At 38.5% G+C, this 20933-nt stretch overlaps 2 protein-coding genes across 2 annotated transcripts; both read right to left on the reverse strand.

Moving 5' to 3' along the window:
• Nucleotides 1-7873: 7873 nt before the first annotated feature.
• On the reverse strand, nucleotides 7874-8443 carry LOC137716940 (uncharacterized). Its single transcript, XM_068456283.1, has one exon. The coding sequence runs from the start codon at nucleotides 8441-8443 to the stop codon at nucleotides 7874-7876; it is 570 nt and encodes a 189-aa protein (XP_068312384.1).
• Nucleotides 8444-15453: 7010 nt separating this feature from the next.
• Nucleotides 15454-17815, reverse strand: LOC137716941 (putative disease resistance protein RGA3). The gene is made up of 3 exons (XM_068456285.1): nucleotides 16372-17815; nucleotides 15575-16281; nucleotides 15454-15540 (listed from the first exon to the last, which is right to left on the reverse strand). The coding sequence occupies exons 1-3, from the start codon at nucleotides 17813-17815 to the stop codon at nucleotides 15454-15456; spliced, it is 2238 nt and encodes a 745-aa protein (XP_068312386.1).
• Nucleotides 17816-20933: the final 3118 nt, after the last annotated feature.

Genomic DNA, 20933 nt, shown 5'->3' on the forward strand with positions numbered 1-20933 from the left:
AATTCCCATGTTGACCCCAAATAGCCTCACCTAGCGATCATAAAGCGCAATTTAAATGATCGCCTGAACTTTGGTAAACGTACAAAGTTTTAGGTTTCTGCCTAGGGCTATGCGATCTTGTACACAATTATGTTGGTCCACCTTGAGGCCCATTGCCACCCAACTTATGTGACGTTACAGTTTGTTACTGTGTACGAACCTGATGGTTTTCGTATTTACGCATTTGGGTGTGCATTCCATGTGCCAAGTTGAGCCGCCGCAACGTAGCAACATGGGTCCTCAAAGAAGGATGTATATCTTTTGTCGATTATGATTCTCATTCACACCAGCTCTCTTTGAGCCTTTACATGCGATTTCTTTATCGCTCATTTACGGGTTGTCACTTTAATGAGACAATCTTCTCGCCGTTAGGGGGAGATAAGAACGTCAACGTTCCTGTAGAACGGCGCGAAGTTACGTGGACATTGCCCACTATGTCTCATCTCAATCCCCATACCGCACAAGTGTGATAAGTAAGTGCGATGAATTCTAGTTTTCAGAATGTTGCTTCAGACGTAGTCCTCTGATCTAGCTAAAGTGATGAGATTATATACCGACTGCAAACAGGATAGACGTACTTAACAGACGTTGAGTTAACATCCTTGGAAGGTGTGCTGTCCTTGTTGGACGGTTTGGACGCCACTGTTGGACGGTCTGATACACCGGCGGATAACCAATCAATCTGTCTTAGCCTGGAGCACGATAGATCACTCGGTTCGTAGGATTCACTTTCCTAGAAGAGGAAGACACGACATAACAATGAATCTAAACTCGATCGTTATCTCAAATCATTTCCATCTCATGAGATTAATCAGGATTACTCCTGAGACTTGAAGTTCTTGGATCAGTATACTAGTTTGGATGAGCTAAATGGAATTCACATGAGATTATCATAGATGATGTTTTCACTTATATGGTAGCTACATACATAAATGAAAAGTGACGATATCGAACCGTGTTCCGTTGATTAAGTGACAACGTAGAATTGATTGGACAACCGAAATTACAATCTAGGTCAAATTCCCTACTAAAGTGTGTTTGGACCTATCGTTCCTGCACTGCCTAAGGTAACCCTATTGTGTTACAAGTGGGAAAGGAAGCGTTATGAGATTAATGAAATAATGCGATATGATGCACGTCTTACGGTGTAAGGTTTTTCTCAAACGTCCTGTGATTGATAACAACATTATGAAATGTGGTTAGTGTTTTCTCCATGGGGATATAGATACGGATGTAAGTTCCCAAAGAATTACATGGACTGGTTCAAATAGTTCTAAAACCACAGAACACCTTCTTAACTTGTTTGAGGTGTTCATTTACAATCTGACGAATGTGGTATAGTCGTCTAAGTGATTATTTGATCAGTCAGGGATGAATTATGCCCTTGCGTGTTAAACTATGAAGTCTTATTTCAAATTGCTAGAGTTACAGTTTATGTTGTTGACACGAATCTCACTAAGACTCTTGAAGAGCTTGAGAAAGTTGCCTCCCACTTGAAGATGGAATTTGAGATGATGGATCTTGGGAAAACTCGTTTATGCATTGACCTAAAGTTAAAGCATTGTTTTGACGGTATTTTGGTCTATTAATCGAACTACACCCCGAATGTGTTACGTTTGAGTATACCTTTGATCGTCTATATGTTATATGCAAATGAGACCCTTGAAGCGGTTATGGAATCTGAAATTCCATATCTAAAGTTCAACTTTGCACTTCATTGTACTTAGCTCATTGTATTAAGACAGAACATCTCCTTCGCTATTGATCTTGGTAAAAATGTAGCACTGCGCCTACACGCATCCACTGAATTGGTATTAAAGACATTCCTTGAAGGTACTACAAATTTGGGCAAATCAAATCCCAACGCATCTCGAGTGGATCCAACTCTCTTGATCCTTAGAATGATGCTTGCCTTGTTTGTTATGCTGATGCTGGTTACGTATCAAACTCGCATAAGGCAAAATCCCCGAATGGTTATGTCTTTACCGTTAAAGGATATCACAATATCTTAGAGGTCCACGGTGTGACCTTAATTGCGAAATCTTTGAATCGTTTCAAGACTCACCTTACTTCACTATGCCATACGTGAGACATAGTTAGGAGTTCTTGTTGAACATATTGGAAGTACATGTTGTTTTTCATCCATCGTTGAGTCCCAATGATGATCCATGAAGATTATGCCACATGTATCAACCTGACCAAGCCATAATACATCAACGAAGTCAACGCCAAGACATATTGCGTCCACATCTACATCAGCAAAGCATCAGGAGATTAAAGTCATGCAAGCCGATACCAGACAACCTTGCTGACCTCTACACGACGTCACTATCGAAGTCAATCTTCCAGAAGCTTGTTCGAGGAATTGGTATGCTTAACTATTCATATGCAATGCTTGTAGTTCTTATTTGGAAGTTATGTCAAACTCAGGGGGAGTATCCAGAAGTATACTCACTTAATCTTAATGTACTCTTTTTTCCTACAATTAGGAGCATTTTTCGCACTGGGTTTTTTCTACCTAACTAGGTTTTAACGAGGCACCCATCATGGGCTGATCATACCCTTGTGGGCTATTCTTCTTACGTCCAAAAGACGTATAGTTTTGACTTAATGCAACTTCTCACTTTTCTCCTTAGTTTATGAGTTTTTCTCCCACCTTGGGTTTTATCATAGCGAGGTTTTGTGAGTTTTACTTTTTATGCATTCTTCTGTTGATATGAGACTCGCATTCGCTCATTGTACCAACGACTTCATCAACTGTACTTGCTTCATCATTGAAGACCTAATGCGCCATTTACTTGAGTATTTAAACACTCAAAGGGGAGTGTTGATGTCCTATTAGATTAGGAATGTGATTGTGTAAATCCTAGTATATCTTGGAATATCTCTTATATTTTTATTAGGAGTAGATTAAGCGATCTAGGGTTAGAGAGAGGGGGTGTGGCAAGCTTTAGGGAGAAGAGAGATTGATTTAATTGTGAGGTGTGTTTGATTCACCCCATTGTGCCTTTATTTATAGTAGTAGAAAGGGTAAAACATTTCCCTTTAGGGTTACAACATTTAATAGGTAATCTAATCCTAATAGGAATATATAATACTTTCCCAGATTCCCTAGGATTTACACAATCACATTCCTATTCTAAATATGACTGCAACACTCCCCCTGAGTGCGTAAATACTCAACAAACCATGGCATCAAATCTTCAGCAGATAAGGTAGAATAGTTGATGAAGTCATCGACACAACATGTGATCGTGAGTCTCAAATTTACTTTGAAGTATGCATTTGTAAAAATTTACAAAAACCTTGCTATGGTAAAACCCAAGATAGGCAAAACCCATAGACTAAGAAGAAAAGTAAGAAAATATGCATAATGTCTAAAACACTCGTCAAACTGGACGAAGGTAGTGAACTCAACGGAGTATGATCATCCCAGGACGGGTGCCTCATTAAAACCTAGTTAGGTAGCAAAAACCCAGTGGGAAAAATGCTCCTAATCGTAGGGAAAAATAGTACATTAAATGCTTCAAGATATTCTCCTTGAGTTAGACATAACTTCTAAATAAGAGAACTACAAGCGATTCAACTCAGATAATTTACACATACCAATTCCTTGGACGAACTTCTGAAATGTAGACTTGGGCAATGACTTGGTAAAGAGATTGGCCAGGTTGTCCTGGGAACGGATTTGCTTGACTTCAATGTTCTGATGTTGTTGCTGTTAGTATGAGTAAAAGAATTTCGGCGCTATATGCTTAGTGTTGTCTCCCTTGATGTATCCCTTCTTCAGCTGCTCAATACATGCTGCATTATTTTCAAAGATCGTCGTAAAAAGGTCAACGACTGATGTAAGACCACTAGTGCTTCGAATATGTCCCACAAATTCTCTTAGCCAAAAGCATTCACGTGATGCTTTATGCAGGGCGAAAATCTCAGCATGGTTAGACGAAGTCGCAACTAGCGTTTGTTTGGTAGACCTCTAAGATATAGCGGTGTCTCCAACGGTAAAGACATAACCTGTTTGAGAATATGCTCTATGTGGGTCAGACAGATATCTAGCATCTGTGTAACCAACAAGGCAAGAATCAATCCGAGGATCATAGAGGGCGGCAACACTCGGAGATTTGCGGGTATAGAACAAGCCCAAATCCGTTATACCCCTGAGGTAGTGGAAAATGTCTTTAACACCATTCCAGTGTCTGCGTGTGGGCACATTGCTATATCTTGCCAATAGATTCACAAGGAAGGAGATGTTGGGTCTAGTGCAATGAGCCAAGTACAATAAAGCCCTAATTGCACTTAGGTAAGGAACTTCGGGTTCCAAAATCTCTTCCTCATCCTCATTTGGATGGAAGGGATCTTGTTTAGCATCTAGAGTCTGAACGACCATGGGTGTACTCAAAGGCTTCGCTTTATCCTCATTAAAACGACGCAACACCTTTTCGGTGTAATTCGATTGATGTACTAGGATTCCATCCGAACAATGCTCGATCTCCAGGCTGAGACAATATCGAGTTTTCCTAAGATCCTTCATCTCAAATTCCGATTTCAGGTGTGCATCAATTTCCTCAAGCTCTGCAGGAGTCCCAATGAGGTTCATGTCATCGACATAAACTGTAACGATTATAAATTCGGAGTGTGACTTCTTTACGAACATGCATGGGCATAATTTGTTGTTCACATAACCCTGACTTGTCAAATATTCACTTAGACGGTTATACCACATCCGCCCGGATTGTTTCAATCCGTAGAGTGACCTCCGCAACCTAATTGAGAGAGTGCTCCGTGGTCTAGAACTATTTAAACCAGTTGTTCCGTGGTCTAGAACTATTTGAACCAGTCAATGGAAGTCCTTCTGGAACTTTCATGTAAATTTCCGTATCTAGATCCACATAGAGATACGCGGTTACCACGTCCATAAGTTGCATATTCAGTTTTTTGGAAACTACCAAACTGATTAGGTAGCGGAACGTTATAACGTCCATTATGGGGGAATACGTCTACTCGTAATCAATCCCAGGACGCCGAGAGAAGCCTTGCGCTATGAGGTGTGCTTTCTATCGAATTATTTCATTTTTCTCATTACGCTTCCTCACGAAAACCCACTTGTAGCCAATGGACTTCACGCGTGGTGGTGTAGGAACAATTGGTCTAAACACTTTACGTTTCGCAAACGAATCGAGTTTGACCTGCATTGCTTGTTTCCGGTTTGACCAATCGGTTCTACGTCAGCATTCATTGATAGAACGTGGTTCAATGTCATCGCTAAGCATGATGTTAGTAGCTATTGAGTACGCGAATGTATCGTCGACGATCATTTCATTCCTATTCTAAACCTCATCCAATACTGTGTAGAGGACCGAAATCTCACGATTCTTGGGAGGCCGACATGTTTCGTCTGAAGCATCACCGTAATCTAAAATAACCTCATGCGTTGGAACGGATAAGTGAGCGATGGTCGAATTCAAACTAGGGTCACTAGTTAGTGCCATTTTCCTCTTCCGGGGTTGTGAATCATTTGAACCAGGGGGTCTGCCACTCTTTAGGGTTGTAGCAGATGATTGGCTAGCCGTCAATGTACCTTGCCGTGTGGAGGATGTGGCCTCCACACCTTTAGGGACAGTTCAGCTTACCCAGACGGGCAATTGACATACACGGGGTACATTTATCCTTGCAGGTGTGTCTGCAGCAGGTATATGTGATCTTGTCACATTTGCTAGTCATTAAAAGTATGCGGCATGCTTTGAGTAATGCTCTGAAGATATATAATTCGTCACATCTCAGTTTCAGATTGAGCAGTGCGGGGATCTAAATGAGACATAATAGGAGCATACAACGACAATTTGCGGTGTTCTACGAGAACGTTAGCATGCTTATCTCCCCCTAACGATGGAAAAACTGTCTCATCAAAGTGACAATCCACAAAACGTGCGGTAAAGAGATCTCCTGTCAAGGGTTCTAAGTATCGAACAATTGATGGCGAATCATAACCGACATAGATTCCCATTTTTCTCTGAGGACTCATTTTGATATGTAGTGGCGGCACTATTGGCACATAAACGGCGCACCCAAACATTCATAAATGCGAGACGTCAGGCTTGTATCTAGTGACCAACTGTAACGATGAATGTGGTTGGGTAACGGTGGGCCTCATGCAGACTAACATAGCTGCATGCAATATTGCATAGCCCCAGGCAGATACCGGCAATGTGGTTCTCATAACCAAAGTCCGAGCTATCAATTGAAGACGCTTTATGAAAGCTTCTGCCAGGCCTTTTTGGGTGTGAACATGGGGCACATGATGTTCCACATTAATCCCTACTAACATACAATAATTGTCAAAAGCTTGTGACGTAAACTCTCCAGCGTTATTCGGTCGAATCGACTTGATCGGATAATCAGGGTGGTGAACCCTTAGCTTAATGATTTGAGCTAGGAATTTAGCAAATGCGGCGTTCTGTGTGGACAACAAGCAAACATGTAACCATTTTGTCGATGCATCAACCAACATCATAAAATATTTAAATGGTCCACATGTTGGTTAGATAGGTCCACAAATGTCCCATTGAATCCTCTAAAAAAATTTAGGGGGTCGTGAATAATCTTGGTATGAGAATGTTGAATATTCAACTTCCCTAAAGACACGCTTTGCATGGCGAAACTCCAACATATGGATGTAACTTATGCCCGTGAGAAGATTTGAGGATACGGCGCATCATGTCACATCCAGGATGTCCCAAATGGTCATGCCAAAGTAATAAGGTGTCCTGGAACTCAGGCATAGGGCCGGCTACACTATGGGTTTCTATGCCACGAATGGTTGTGATGTACAACCCACTCGGCAAGCGTTCTAACTTCTCGTGAATATTATTCGTATGAAGTGATACAAAGAAATTCAGAACCATGATCTTCAGTGGTTTCAAGATGATATTTATTATCTCGAATATCTCTAAAACTCAGCAACATTCTTCTGAAATGTGGAGAATAGAATGCCTCAATGGTCAGAATTGTACCATTAGACAACATGATACGTGCCTTTCCGTATTCTTCAATCAGGTTGGATGAGCCTGAGAGAGTTGTCAAAGGAGCTTTCTTGGGTATTAAGTTAGTAAAATAATGTTGTTCACGCAAGATGGTGTGAGTAATTGCACTATCTGCCAGACAACTAACTTCCCCACTAGACATACCTACAAATAAATTGATTGAATTGGCCACATGCAAAAATATAAGTCCATTCATTCAATTAAGCAATTCGAGAAATAATATCCATTCAAATAACAATCCATAATTCAAAACAAACCAAAACCAAGCAAATTATTCCAAATACATAGAAAAATTGTTCAAAATTAAACCATAAACCTAGCAAATTAGGGGGGTAGGGCCGGCCACTCCTAGTGGGTTCGGCCACTAGGGGTAAACACCCTAAAAACATGTCTAATTTATTCATCCATAGGCGTTGATACTTCTTGAAAATCCGATATCTTCATGGATGTGGTTGCATCTTCCAGATGATCCAATTGTGCAAAGTTAGATTCACGACGGGAATGATACTTGGCAATAGCCTCAGGGGAAGCGCGGCATACACGTGACCAATGATCATTTGATCCACAATGTTAGCACATGTCCAGTTCAGTAGAAGTAGCTTGAACGAGAGTTTTGCCTTTGTTCTTGAAGTTTGGGGCCTTAGGGGCGAGTGGTGTGGCACTTTGTTCACCTTGGGCGGTGGTTGGGCTTGCCGCCCATTGCCACGACCATGACGATTCTTTTGTCATTTATGGCTGCTAGAATAGGTCGCCTGTGCTTCAAGCGCGGCGTTCGAGCCGGTGGGTCGAGCTTAATGGTTCTTCATCAAAAGTTGGTTCTGTTTTTCAGCAAGAAATAAAACAGAGATCAAATCCAAAAACTTGGTGAATTTTTGTGCCCTATATTGTTGGTGCAGGACAATATTGGTGGCATAGAAGGTCGAATAGGTCTTGTCCAGGAGATCTGATTCGATTAGTTCCACTTTGCATAATTTCAACAAAGAATGGATCCTACAAACTTCAAATTTATATTCATTCATGGACTTAAAGTCTTGGAAGCGAAGATGCTGCCAGTCGTGTCTTGCTTCAGGCAAGTATATGTCTTTCTGGTGATCAAAACGATCGGCCAGAGCAAGCCAGAGGTTGCGTGGGTCCTCCTCAGCGAGATACTCAGTCTGCAGTGCATCATGGATGTGTCTTCGAATAAAGATCATTATAGTAGCCTTCTGAGCTTCATCAACAGGTTTGTCGGCGATAGGTACCTTGATGGTGGCTTTAATGCCCTTTACAGTGAGATGAAGTTTCACGTCTTGAACCCACTTTAGATAGTTTCTTCCAGAGACTTCTAGAGCAGAGAAATCAAGCTTGTTCAAGTTCGACATGTCCCTAAAATGGAGGGAGAAAACATGATTAGTCATATGATAAGCCATAGACATATATCGTAGAGCATACATGTTCTATAGACATGTAGTGGTTTAATTTATGCATGAAAACTACGGGTTTCATGTGGTATGTTTTGAATGAAAACTTCAGGTTTCAAAGACACTAAATGTGAAACTACAGGTTCAATTTAATTTTATGAACGATTAGTTCATAATGAGAGGTTCCTGCAAGAAACACAAAATGCAACATACTAAGTGTAGTGGATTTGAGTTGTCTTCGAGAACTCAAGTATGAGAGCTTCGTTACTATGAAAGTATGTGACGGTTCAAAGTATAAAAATAAATTATTGAATCGTTAATGTCCAAAAGTGATCTTCAGGTCAATAATTTTGGATTAATTATCAAATTAATGGACTGCAGGTCACTTTTAATTAATTCAATAAATCGGGCCATACATGGTCGATTGTAGAAGCTAAATAATATTAAAATAATATTATTGGATTGAAAATAAAGCCCTAAAAAAATAATATGGGCTTGGTGCCCTGGGTAATAGGGCACGGGTTGGGTGCCTTAAATATAAGGCGAGGCCCAAAAAAAGACCTTGGCAGGCCACGGTGAAGGGAGGAAACCCCAGCCGCAAATTGGGTTTCGAAATTGGACCGTGAGGGGGGCATGGAAACAAGCCCAGCACACGCTGGCTTGTGGGCCCAGCGAAGGCTGGGACCTGGGTCTTGGTCACGGGAAGCTAAGCCTAGCGCATAGGCTGGCTGCTGATGATGCATGCCGTGACATAGGGGGCCCAACAAGCTAGGCTTGTGGGCTATGGACCAGAAACTAGGGTTGCAGGCCCGTGGTTATGGAGTAGCAAACTTTACAGGGGCTGCGCAGGTAGTCCAAGGGCATCAGGGTGATGCCATCCCACGGTGAGACAAAAAACATACCCAATTTTCGAACCTAGGGTTTCAGAAAAACCCAAATTTGCTTCTAATTTAATTTTATATTTTTACTCACAAATTCCACATAACAATTTAATTGTGCAATGCATGAAACGAATATATATATTGACAAATATATGAACATATACAATATATATATCGAAAGGAAAATATAAACATAGAAGGGTTCATGCATCATGGAGAATGTTTTCATGCTTCGTGGACGTTTCAAATATCTTCCTTTATTTTAAGCATACCTGATTAGCAGAAAACGAATAAGCCTTTGAATATGGTGGATGATATCCTCCTCCTACGTTGCGTCAATTCCTCAACTTCTGGCAAAAGCGTGCTGATAACGTATTGTAGGTCTATTTGATTGAGCGGTCTAGGGTTAGAGAGAGAGAGAGGGGTGCGGCAAGCTTTAGGAAGAAGAGAGATTGATTTAATTGTGAAGTGTGAAGTGTGTTTGATTCACCCCATTGTGCCTTTATTTATAGTAGTAGAAATGGTCAAACCTTTCCCTTTAGGATTACAACATTTAATAGGTAATGTAATCCTAATAGGAATATATAATACTTTCCCAAATTCTCTAGAATTTACATAACCACATTCTTATTTTTTAAGTGTTTTCTTCTTCTTATTCTCCAACTCCAATAAACTGTCTCACCGATTTCTCCAAAAAATAAAAAATAAATAAATAAACTGTCTCATCGAACCTACAAAAGCCCAATCTTCTTCTTCTCACAGAACCCAACCAATTTCCTCACTGAACTCACAAAGCCCTCTTCTTCTCACCGAACCTACCCAATTTCCTCACCTGCCACCACCCAAACACTCTCTCCTCCTACCACCACCCAATTTTCTCCCATCACACAAACTCTCTCTCTCTTCTTCTTGTAGACGGCAACTCACCCAATTTCCTCACGTCCCACCACCCAAACTCTCTCGCCGATTACGACCTGCAGGGACCTAAAATTTTCTTTTCTAATTTCAGTCCCCCAGCTTGGCGAGATCACTGAATTGAAGCAGTAGGACGGTTCGATTCCAAGAAGCCTCTGCTTATGGCCATGAATATTCTGATTTTATGACGTGTAACCAAGCAGGTACCGTTTGGGTTTTTATTTATTTATTTATTTATATTTTTTTTTCGGGTAGATTTCTGGTGCGTAATTTTCAATGTTTTGTAGATTTGTAAGCCATGGACACTTAGTTCACTTAAAAGGTTAAAACTTTGAAAATCTGGACTTTGGTGTTTGTAACTATATAATTCCATCTTTTAAGATGATGGAATTCTGTCGAATTAGACCAACAAATTGTATATCTAGAACATTATTTGGGTTTCCCTCACAAGGAGAATTCTGTTTAGCTTCTTGATATGTTATACGAACGTTATTTCTTGAATTCAAATAATTCTGCAAAACTGAATTCAATACTGTTCTCAGTATGATATATTTTAATTCTGACTCTCCTCTGCAGCTCTAACCGCAGGTGCTTGAAGGCGATGTGGTCCTGATCGACGGTCTCTTCTGCCACAGTTCCGGCCATGAGTTGGATTCCGAAGCTCCGACAATTCCGACTGAGAAAGAGGTCAATAACAACAAGGTGATGGAATTCAACCTTTTGTGTTTTTTATAGAGGCATATTTGCAACAATGAATCAGAGAATATTGTTGGATAGTCTATCCAGATAGCTTAAAATGTGTTTCATGATGCATATCGGTGAAGCGTGTTTGGCTACTTTTTGGATTGATCGTTAATTTTTTTTTTTCTGGCCTTGGCTGGTACAAATATAGTGCCTTTGTTCTGTTTTCTGTTGTTATTTTTTCATGTGGGGCATAACTTAACCTTTTGTGTGGTAAGAAAGCCATAGAGAGAGAGAGAGAGAGAGAGAGAGAGAGAGAGAGAGAGAGAGAGAGAGAGAGAGAGAGAGAGTCACATTTTTTTTCTTTTGGATTTGGTTAATGTTTCAATCGGAAACGTGGTTACGCAATGTAAGCTGAGGACACACAAATGACAAATGTAGTTGGGAATTTGTAAGTTACATGCAAAGGTCATGGAAAGTAAGCTTTTGTAATGTGTCTAATGACATAGTCAAAGAGTTGTCCACCTAATGTCTACTCTACAAGTTACAACAGTCATCTATGAACACTGTAGTCACATTCCGTGGGAGAAATTTCAAAGTAAGATAATATTGTCTGAATTAAGCCAATGTTGAAATTTCAAAGTAAAACATTTACTTCCAATGTTTCGTTTTTGGTATGAAAAAACATTTATTGTTGAAATTTTCCATGGTGTTTTGTTTTATAAAAGATTCAGGATGGTGGTGTTTAGCTTTCAATGATTGGCATCGTTTTTCAAGTTTTGCCTGTGCTTTTGTTTGTAGGATCAGCTTGCAAAGGAACAGAGCAGAGCACAAGCATTATCAATTTATTTGCTGAAGTATTGCAGCTGTCTGCACGACTCCAACAAGCCACACCAAGCATACAATGGGCTTGCGCACCTGTAAAGCTCACTCTCCCTCTTTCCCTCCCACCATTTTCTTCTTATAAGTTTCGTGCTAAACATCAATTTGTATATCGGTAAAATGAGAGCTGTTAGATTTTGAACAACTCTTTATATGTATGTAGAGTTGTCAACAACTACTATATATTTTATATAAATACTTTGTACATGTTTTGTATAAATAGTTTTTACATATTTACACACAACGCTTACAACCATTTAGTTCCTTATTCTAAAACTTATATACAATGCTTATAATCAACTTGACATTCCGGCGGCAATGAGGGGGCTAAAGTTCTTGTACACACACATAATGGAGTTTTTGATGTGCCTATATACCAATGTATTAAAAGCGTGAGGCGTGGGCGAGCCGTCCGAGGGATAGCCCAACCTAGGCATCAGGCGAAGTCTTATGGGACCTAAATTTTTTAATATATCGTACACATATATTATATTAAAAAAAAAAAAAAAAAGATTAGTAATCAATAATCATCCTGAGCACACATATATTATAAATACATATACACACATATATATATATATATATACATATATTATATATATAAAATAGAGGATGAAAAGCACAATGAGCACCAAAAAAAAAAAAAAAATCCCCTGAGGCGCACCTAGGCAGCTTCGGCGACGCCTTACACTCCCTCAAAACAGAGGCGGCAACCCTCAAGCCCAGCTTCACAGGGGCCTAGGCGTGCCTTTTAAAACATTGCTATATACACATACATAACCTCATATACATAACCCAAACCAAACCCCCCACACCCAACTCCCCCCCCCCCCCCCCAAAAAAATCCATACGCACGCGCACACCCTAGGCCCTAAACCCTAAATTATTTATTATTTTAATTTTTGCTTTTTAGTTTGGGTTATATATTTGTGATTAATGGGTTTTTGATACTGATTACCTGGTAATTTTAGCTTCTGGGTTGTGATATTCTGGATGCTTTTGTGTTTTACGTTATTTTCTTTAGATTTCTTCTGCATAATTTTTGATGTTTTGTGGATTTGTAGCCCATGGATACTTAGTTCACTTAGAAGTTTTAAACTTTGGAAATCTGAAATTTTGTGTTTGTAACTATATAATTCCATCTTTTAATGTCATGGGAATTCTGTAGAATTAGACCAACTTGTAACTATATAATTCCATCTTTTAATGTCATGAAAATTCCATAGAATTAGACCAACTAATGTATAATTAGAACATTCTTTGGGTTCCTCTCATAACGAGAATTCTTTTTTGCTAATTAATATGTTATACGAATATTATTTCATGAATTCAAAGTAATTCTGCTAAACTGAATTCAAAATAATGCTGTTGTCAATATGATATATTATAATTCTTACTCTCCTCTTCAGCTCCGGCCACAGACGCGTGAAGGCGACGTGGTCCTGATCGATGGTCTCTTCCACCAGCCACGGCAGACGGATTGGGTTCTGAAGCTCCAGCAATTCCGACTGAGGAAGAGGTCAATAACAAGAAGGTGATGGAATTCAATGTTTTGTGTTTGTTATAGAGGCATATTTGCATCAGTATATCAGAGAATATTGTTGGATAGTCTATCCGGATAGCTTAAAATGTGATTCATGAATCATATAGCTGAAGCGGTTTCGGCTACTTTTTGGATTTATCATTAATATCTTTGCTGGCCTGGGCTGGTACAAATATATATAAGAAATACTATGCTTCTATCAACTTTTAGTCAGGTTCAAATTCAGAACACGTTTATACTCAATGGGGAAAAGTGCCTGTGTTCTGTTTTTTGTTTTTATTTTTTCATGTGGGGGTAGTAGCTTAACCTCTTTTTTTTTTCTTTGTTTGTTGGAAGGAATATTAAAAACGCACCCTGTTGTTGTCAAATTGTGTTGAAGTATCTGATGCTGGTTTTAGAAATTTCCTGACTTTCTAACCAAAATCTGTGCCAAGAGAACCCAACTAAAGTGGTCGCTGCTCCACGTATGAAGTATTAGTGAAACTATTTGTATTTTATGAAACAAAACGAAAATTTTTGCGTCGTAAGCAGACATATTGAAATTTATGTATATAAACATTTTGATAAGAAAAGATGTAATTAGAATCATACTGGGTCAACATACTAGTAGTATATTTATTAACGACACTAAAGATTAATTCTGAACTTATGTCAACAAATTTGATAGTACCTTAAATTTGGGGTACAATTATATTTAGTACAGCCAATATGTCAGATGTTTTTGACTAATCTCTGCAGTTTTTCAATTCAGGTGGAACGACACTAAAATCATTTATGGGTTATGGAACCGTGGGTTAAGCAAATGGTCCGAATTCAGAGCTGCATTCTTCTTCCCGCAAAATAAGAAGAAAACGCTTCCTTAACTCCATGTTTCGGCACCTCAGGCACATTTGTGTTCCAAAGCCATTTACTTCTTCCGGTTTCTTTAGAGCTACTATTTTACCCATATGTGATTTGTAAAGTGGAAGATTGGATTTCATATGTTTGAGTACTTAGGGTTTTGTACAATGCAAACTTGAGCTTGTTGATTCAATTGGCTTTACTTGCCATGCCACTGAGGAAAATACTTCATATAATAGCATACATTGGGCTTGCACGCTTGTAAAGCTCCCTCTCCCTCTTTCCCTCCCACCATTTTCTTCTTATAAGTTTCGTGCTAACATCAATTTGTAAATCGGTAAAATAAGAGCAGCTAGATTTGGAACAACTCTTTATATATATGTATAGTTGTCAACAACTACTATATATTTTATATAAATATTTTGTACGTGTTTTGTATAAGTAGTTTTTACATATTTACACACAACGCTTACAACACATTTAGTTCCTCATTCAAACACTTATATACAATGCTTATAATCAATATAACATTCTCGCGGCAACGCACTGGTTAAAGCTCTTTTACATACTACACACACATAATGGAGCTTTTGATGTGCCTATACACACACACACACACACATACATAACTGAAGACCTCATATACATACTATATACATGCACATACATACTATATATACACACACATATAATTGAGCTTTTGGATGTGCCCATGTCCAGGTGGAATCTGTAGCGCAGCAGCCAACCATTGGTTCTAGTAATGCATGCAGCTTTCTCTCCCTTTCTATCTCACTTCCCCTAAAGAGAAAATGTGTGAGCCCTGCAATCATTAGCAGCACTCGCAACAGTCAGGCGGGTTGGATTAACTAAAATAATATAAAATTAGAGCATTGCTAATCACTATATTGATGCACCCATGACCTTATAGGCTTATACTCGTTTTGTTATTTATTTTTAATGCAACAATTTTGGCAGAGGAGTAATTGAATTTGGGACCTCGAATATGGTCTTAACCAATGGAGTTAGAAAGTCCCTTGCAACATTATATATACAGTTATACTTGTCTAGTAGTTGGAATCTTGTAATTTGGCAAGTATAATAAAAATTCAAGCCTGAAATTAGCACATTGATGTAAAATGAATAGAGTGAGTTGGTCAATAAATAGAAAAGAGCTTAATTACCTTAAGTGGAAGGCCTCTCATGCAACTAAACATCATCCCCTGCTTCGACTATGCCTTCACCCTCTTCCTTCTACTCTTCCTCTCCTTTTCACCCTCACCCGCAGCAACTTTCAATTCCCCATCAATAAATATGAACTTGGTCTGAGGTTCGAGCTATTAATTTGAAAGCTGCATCGTCGTATATTTTTTCTATTTTTTGGGTAAACCCTTCATGGTCGTCTTTACCACCGCCAACACGGTACTGATCTATTGCTCTTAGATTTCTTAATTTCGCAATCCCTTTCGGAAAGTTGGCCAACCGAGAGCAACCCCAAACATACAGATGCTTTAAGTTAATCAACTTTCCCATGCTCTGAGGTAGACTTTCAAGTTTCACACACCTTTCAAGGCGCAATGTCTGCAAATTGTATAAATTACACACCGTATTCGGTAGCTTTTTCAATGGATTGTTGGACAAATCAATAAACCTCAGATGTACCAATTCACCTGTCATTTCTGGAAGCTCTTCAATATAATTACCACTCAAATTTAATGTCCTAATATATTTGAACTGCGAGATCAAAGATGAGTCCACAACATTAAATTTTGAATCAAAAGTTGCAAGAGTACGTAGATAGCAGTTGGAAAACGAAACACATGAGAGTGTAACCTTGGGTGCGAGCACTAAGGTCAAATGGCGGATCTTATCTCCCAAGGGCTCCATTGTATCATTACCTTCCATTGTAAAGCATTCATTTTGAGTAAGAAACCGTAGAAAGTCATGCATAATATCATGCATTTTACACCTTCTAATATTTCCTTTATTATCTTCTTCAAAGTCTTGGAAGAAAGATCGCATTACTAAATTATCAAAGATTCTTTGGCCAATTATTTTCTCTATGCTTCCTTTCAAATAGAGACCTTTATTATCTTCTTCAAAGTCTTGGAAGAAAGATCGCATTACTAAATCATCAAAGAATCTTTGGCCAATTATTTTCTCTATGTTTCCTTTCGAATAGAGATAATCTTGTGACATCCACAACTCAATCAAATAATCTTTATCGATCAGATGACCTTTAGGAAAAATAGCACAATATAAAAGGCATCGTTTGACTGTAGGTGCCAAATCAAAATAACTCTGTAATAGGGGCTGGAAAACTTGTTGCGCAACCTCTTCTAGCTCCCATATCTTATTGTTCAAAACTTCATGCCATTCTTTCCTCTTTTCCTTGTACCGCATGAAATTACCCAGAGTCTTTATAGCAAGAGGCAAACCCTTGCACTTTCTTGCAATTTTTTCACCAATTGCTTCCAATTCACGATCCTTTTTCCTATTAAAAAATGCCATGCGGTTAAATATTGACAAACAATTTTCTTCGCTCAACCTCTCCAAATATATCGTGTGAGTGCGAGCTCCCATCATATCAGCAACCTCCTGTTTTTGAGTGGTCACCAATATTCTACTGACACAGGCGGCGCCACTTTGTATTAATGGAAACATCAATTTCTCCCACTTGCCTTGGTCTTCAGTCCACACATCGTCTAGGACAAGGAGAAGCTTCTTTCCCTTAATGGATTCAGACATACACTGAAACAAATCTTGCGAAGTATTTGAATTTGGGATGACACCTTTGGCACCAATAATGATGGCTTTGGCAGTTTTGATCTCATCAAAAGGTTTCGAAACACAAACCCATATTTTGAGATCAAAACATGCATTAACATCTTCATCATTAAAAGCCAATTGGGCCAGAGTTGTTTTTCCCATTCCTGCCATTCCAACAATAGGGATGACAAGGAGACCACTCTCTTCTTGACTACTCTCGTTCAACAACTTTCTAACCAAAACTTCTTTTTCTTGTTCTCTACCAAATATGATAGATTTATCAACAAAAGAAGAAGTTTTCTCTTGCTCAGGTTGTTCACTATCACTGATCATTCTCTCTGTGAATAGAAAGTTATACGTTTTTCCTTGCCTTGAAATCTCATCTAAATTTTCATTCAGAAATTTGATCTTAAAAGCAATGTCATCAAGAGTAATTATCTGAGGGACTTGGCCGAAACAAAAGCAAGAGGAGGGAATAGAGAAGCATACCGCCTTCTTCTTTTTCTTATTAACAAGAGAAGTACTTCTACCATGCTCTTCTTCTTTCTCAACTTCTTGTTTCAGTATTTTAGTTTTCCACTCATCCAGCACATTGTCCATCTCGTACGAGACATCTTTCAGCTTCTCCAGCCAATTTCTGACTCCGGGTTCCTCCATTTGCCTCTGCTCCGCATCCTCAAGCATAGTACGAATCAATTCAAGGTTGGCAGCAAATGCCTCAACATCTTTCTTAGCATTCAAAACCAGCTTCACCTCTTGTCCGACGTGTACGTAAGCTACCGAAGCCAGTTGTTCGAGAAGCACGGAAATGAGTGCCTCGGCCATTTTTCGGTTACCAGTGGAAACAGAGAAAACCAAGAGATCTGAACCAAGAATTTCAGGATTGGTATGGTAATAGTATTACCGCTCTGGTTGCCAAATGTTGAGATTAGAATATGGGCGCGTTAGACAAATAATAATGGTAGGGAAAGAGGTGAGTTATCCCTCACTTGTTGAACAATTATTCTCTTTTCTTCTTTATACAATTGCACTCAGGAAGAATGCACGAATCTTTATCTCAAAAGGTAGATAGACAATTCACACAAAGAATTTTAGAATTGGGTGGCGTGGAAGAAACAATTGTTGATTTTGTCGGCTTCGTATCATCTTCGACTCAGTGAACGAGAAAAATGAGAGTCGATTTGAGATGGGATTCCATGGGTATGGTCTCCAAGGTGGACGGGTGAGTGGGAAGGAGGGCGAGAGGGATTCCATGACTAAATGAAGGTGCTTTTCTTTACAGAATAGAATTCGTCTATGTCCTGGCTATATGCAGTTGTACATGCACAAGTAATTAAGTAATAGAGATGATGCTTTCACTATGATACAATGTTATTGAGCAGCAGAAATTGTGTTGAGTAATGTTGAACTTGCATTTAAGGATTTGCATTTTGTTAGAAATTTAATAATTTAAATATTAGTATTATCAATATTTAAATATTAAATATGCAAGTGAATGGAAATTAAAATAGAAAAAATGGGTTAGTCCTGAATTGGCTAATATTAGCCGACTGCAATAGTTCTTTTTAGTTTTATCTTTTTATGAAAGTGGACATGGGTTTGACCGATTCTTGTTTGAATTCAAACAAGAATTTCGAAAGACACATTGGTTAAAAAGGCACTGATACATGTGGGCACTAATACCAACTATCAGACGCCTCATTTTGTTCGAATCACTTGCAAACCGAAACGGTTTCCTCCAGCTTTTCCACAAGGTTGGGATATGACTGTTGAACAAAGATTGCATCCTTTGTCTTTTGGAAGCGGACATAACCTTTGAAAATGGGGCATGTCAAAGCCGATAAAATAGACCACCAAGTCAAGCATTTTAAATATAGTTTTGCATCCAGAAATTATATAGAAATTAGAGTAGTTTAGTGTTCAAGAAAGAGAGTTTTAAACACTTTTGGTTCGCTGTTCTTTGTGGATTTGAGTGCTACTTCCGTAAAGAGAAAGATAGTTGTATCTTGGGAGATATTTGCCAACGCAAACCTTGAGGCACCACTGAGGGGTAATCTTGTCTTAAGGCTATAGAATCAAATTCTAGCCTCGATCTCTTAAGGTTATTCTATTCCTTGTTCTTCTTGCATTTATAGAAATTCTATTGTGTGTTATTTAATAGTTTATAATAAAATATATAATAGTTTCTCCATATCTTTTTCTAACAACTTAAGACAAGTTTTTGGATTGATTGCTATGTTTGCTTGAGAATTAAATTTTCACGCTAGTAATACTTGGTCTTGATTCACTTTATGGGAGAATGGTCTAGTATCTAATCGTGCATATGAAGCGGTGGTTTTGTTTTATTTACTGCAAAAATGAATATTATATTCTTGATTAGTTGGTTACATCTTTGCCTTGCATTAAATTTTTATTTTGTGAAGCCTGAGCATTAAGGTTATGTTGTATGGCATGAACTGTTTATTTGATAGTGGGTTATAGTATTAAGAAATTAACATCTGTTTTGTTTCCTAAATACTTTGTTGTTTTTACTTTAATTATAATATATTGAATTGTGGGATTTTCTCTCTTAAGGGAAAATGGATGATACTAGTAATTCTTCTAGTAAACTGGGCAGCACGTCAGTTGCGAGTGTTGTGCCCATGGTGATCCCAACTTCCACCAATCATGGTGAGAAGACTGAGAAGTTCAATGGAACAGACTTCAAGAGGTGGCAACAGAAAATGTTATTTTACCTCACCACTCTGAACTTGGTAAAGTTTCTGACTGAAGATGTGCCTATGTCTGGAACTACCGTAGAAGAAGTGGCTGCAGTAGATACATGTAGGGCTGGAAAAAAATCCCAAAAATCCCAAACCAAACCGAAAAAATCCCGATCCCAAACCAAAATTCCCGAAATTTTCGGTATGGGATTCAGTATTGCATCTCCATTTTTTCGGTATTCCCATACCGAATAGAATTAAATATTATATATATATATATATATATTATTTTTTAATATATCAAGGAAACAAGGAAACAAAGGAGCAAAGACCATTATGCATGCATGAACATATCAGTATACATATATTATATATATACACGGACAAGGTGGGTACAGGGCATGCAATTAGTTGAGCTCAAATTTTTTTCTTTTGTTTTCGAGTACACAATATGGTTGTTCTTTCAGACATGGGCGCCGCCAAAATTTTCATTTAATTACAACTATGTGGAGGAGGAATCAAAGTTGGAATGTGGGGTGAGATGGCATTAGATTTTTTGATATGATATGCTCGTTCTGTCAAATTATTGGCATTAATCAGTATATATTATCATAATTATTGGATATGATTTGTTTGTTCAACTGGCATGGCTTTTGGCATTTTTCCAGTCATTCATCTCTTAGTAAAACTGTATACGTGTTTCGTTTTCTGCATAATATGTCAAATTTTAGCCCAAAAACATAATATGTCAAATTTTAGTCCAAAAGCCCAAAAGCATTTCGGGATTCCCGATTTGTCCCGAAATCCCGAAATTATTTCGGGATTCCCGAAAATTGGGATTCCCGAAAATTTGGTTTGGGATTGGTATTGAATTTGGGATTCCCAAAAATTTCGGTTTGGGAATCAGGACAAGGGTTTCGGTATGGGATCCCATACCGAACCACCCCTAGATACATGGAACCATTTTGATTTTCTTTGCAAGAATTACATCCTCAATACATTAGATAATGCACTATACAATGTGTATAGTCCAATTAAAAGTGCAAAAGCCTTATGGAAATCTCTTGACAAGAAATTTAAGACTGAAGATGCTGGCATGAAGAAATTCGTGGTCGGTCGATTTCTTGACTACAAGATGACAGACTCCAAGAAGGTTATCAATCAAGTCCAAGAGCTATAACTTATTCTTCATGAAATACATGCTAAAGGGATGTCGCTAAGTGAGACCTTTCAAGTAGCTG

The sequence above is a fragment of the Pyrus communis genome, chromosome 15 (assembly GCF_963583255.1).
Source record: "Pyrus communis chromosome 15, drPyrComm1.1, whole genome shotgun sequence".
Classification (NCBI taxonomy): domain Eukaryota; kingdom Viridiplantae; phylum Streptophyta; class Magnoliopsida; order Rosales; family Rosaceae; genus Pyrus; species Pyrus communis.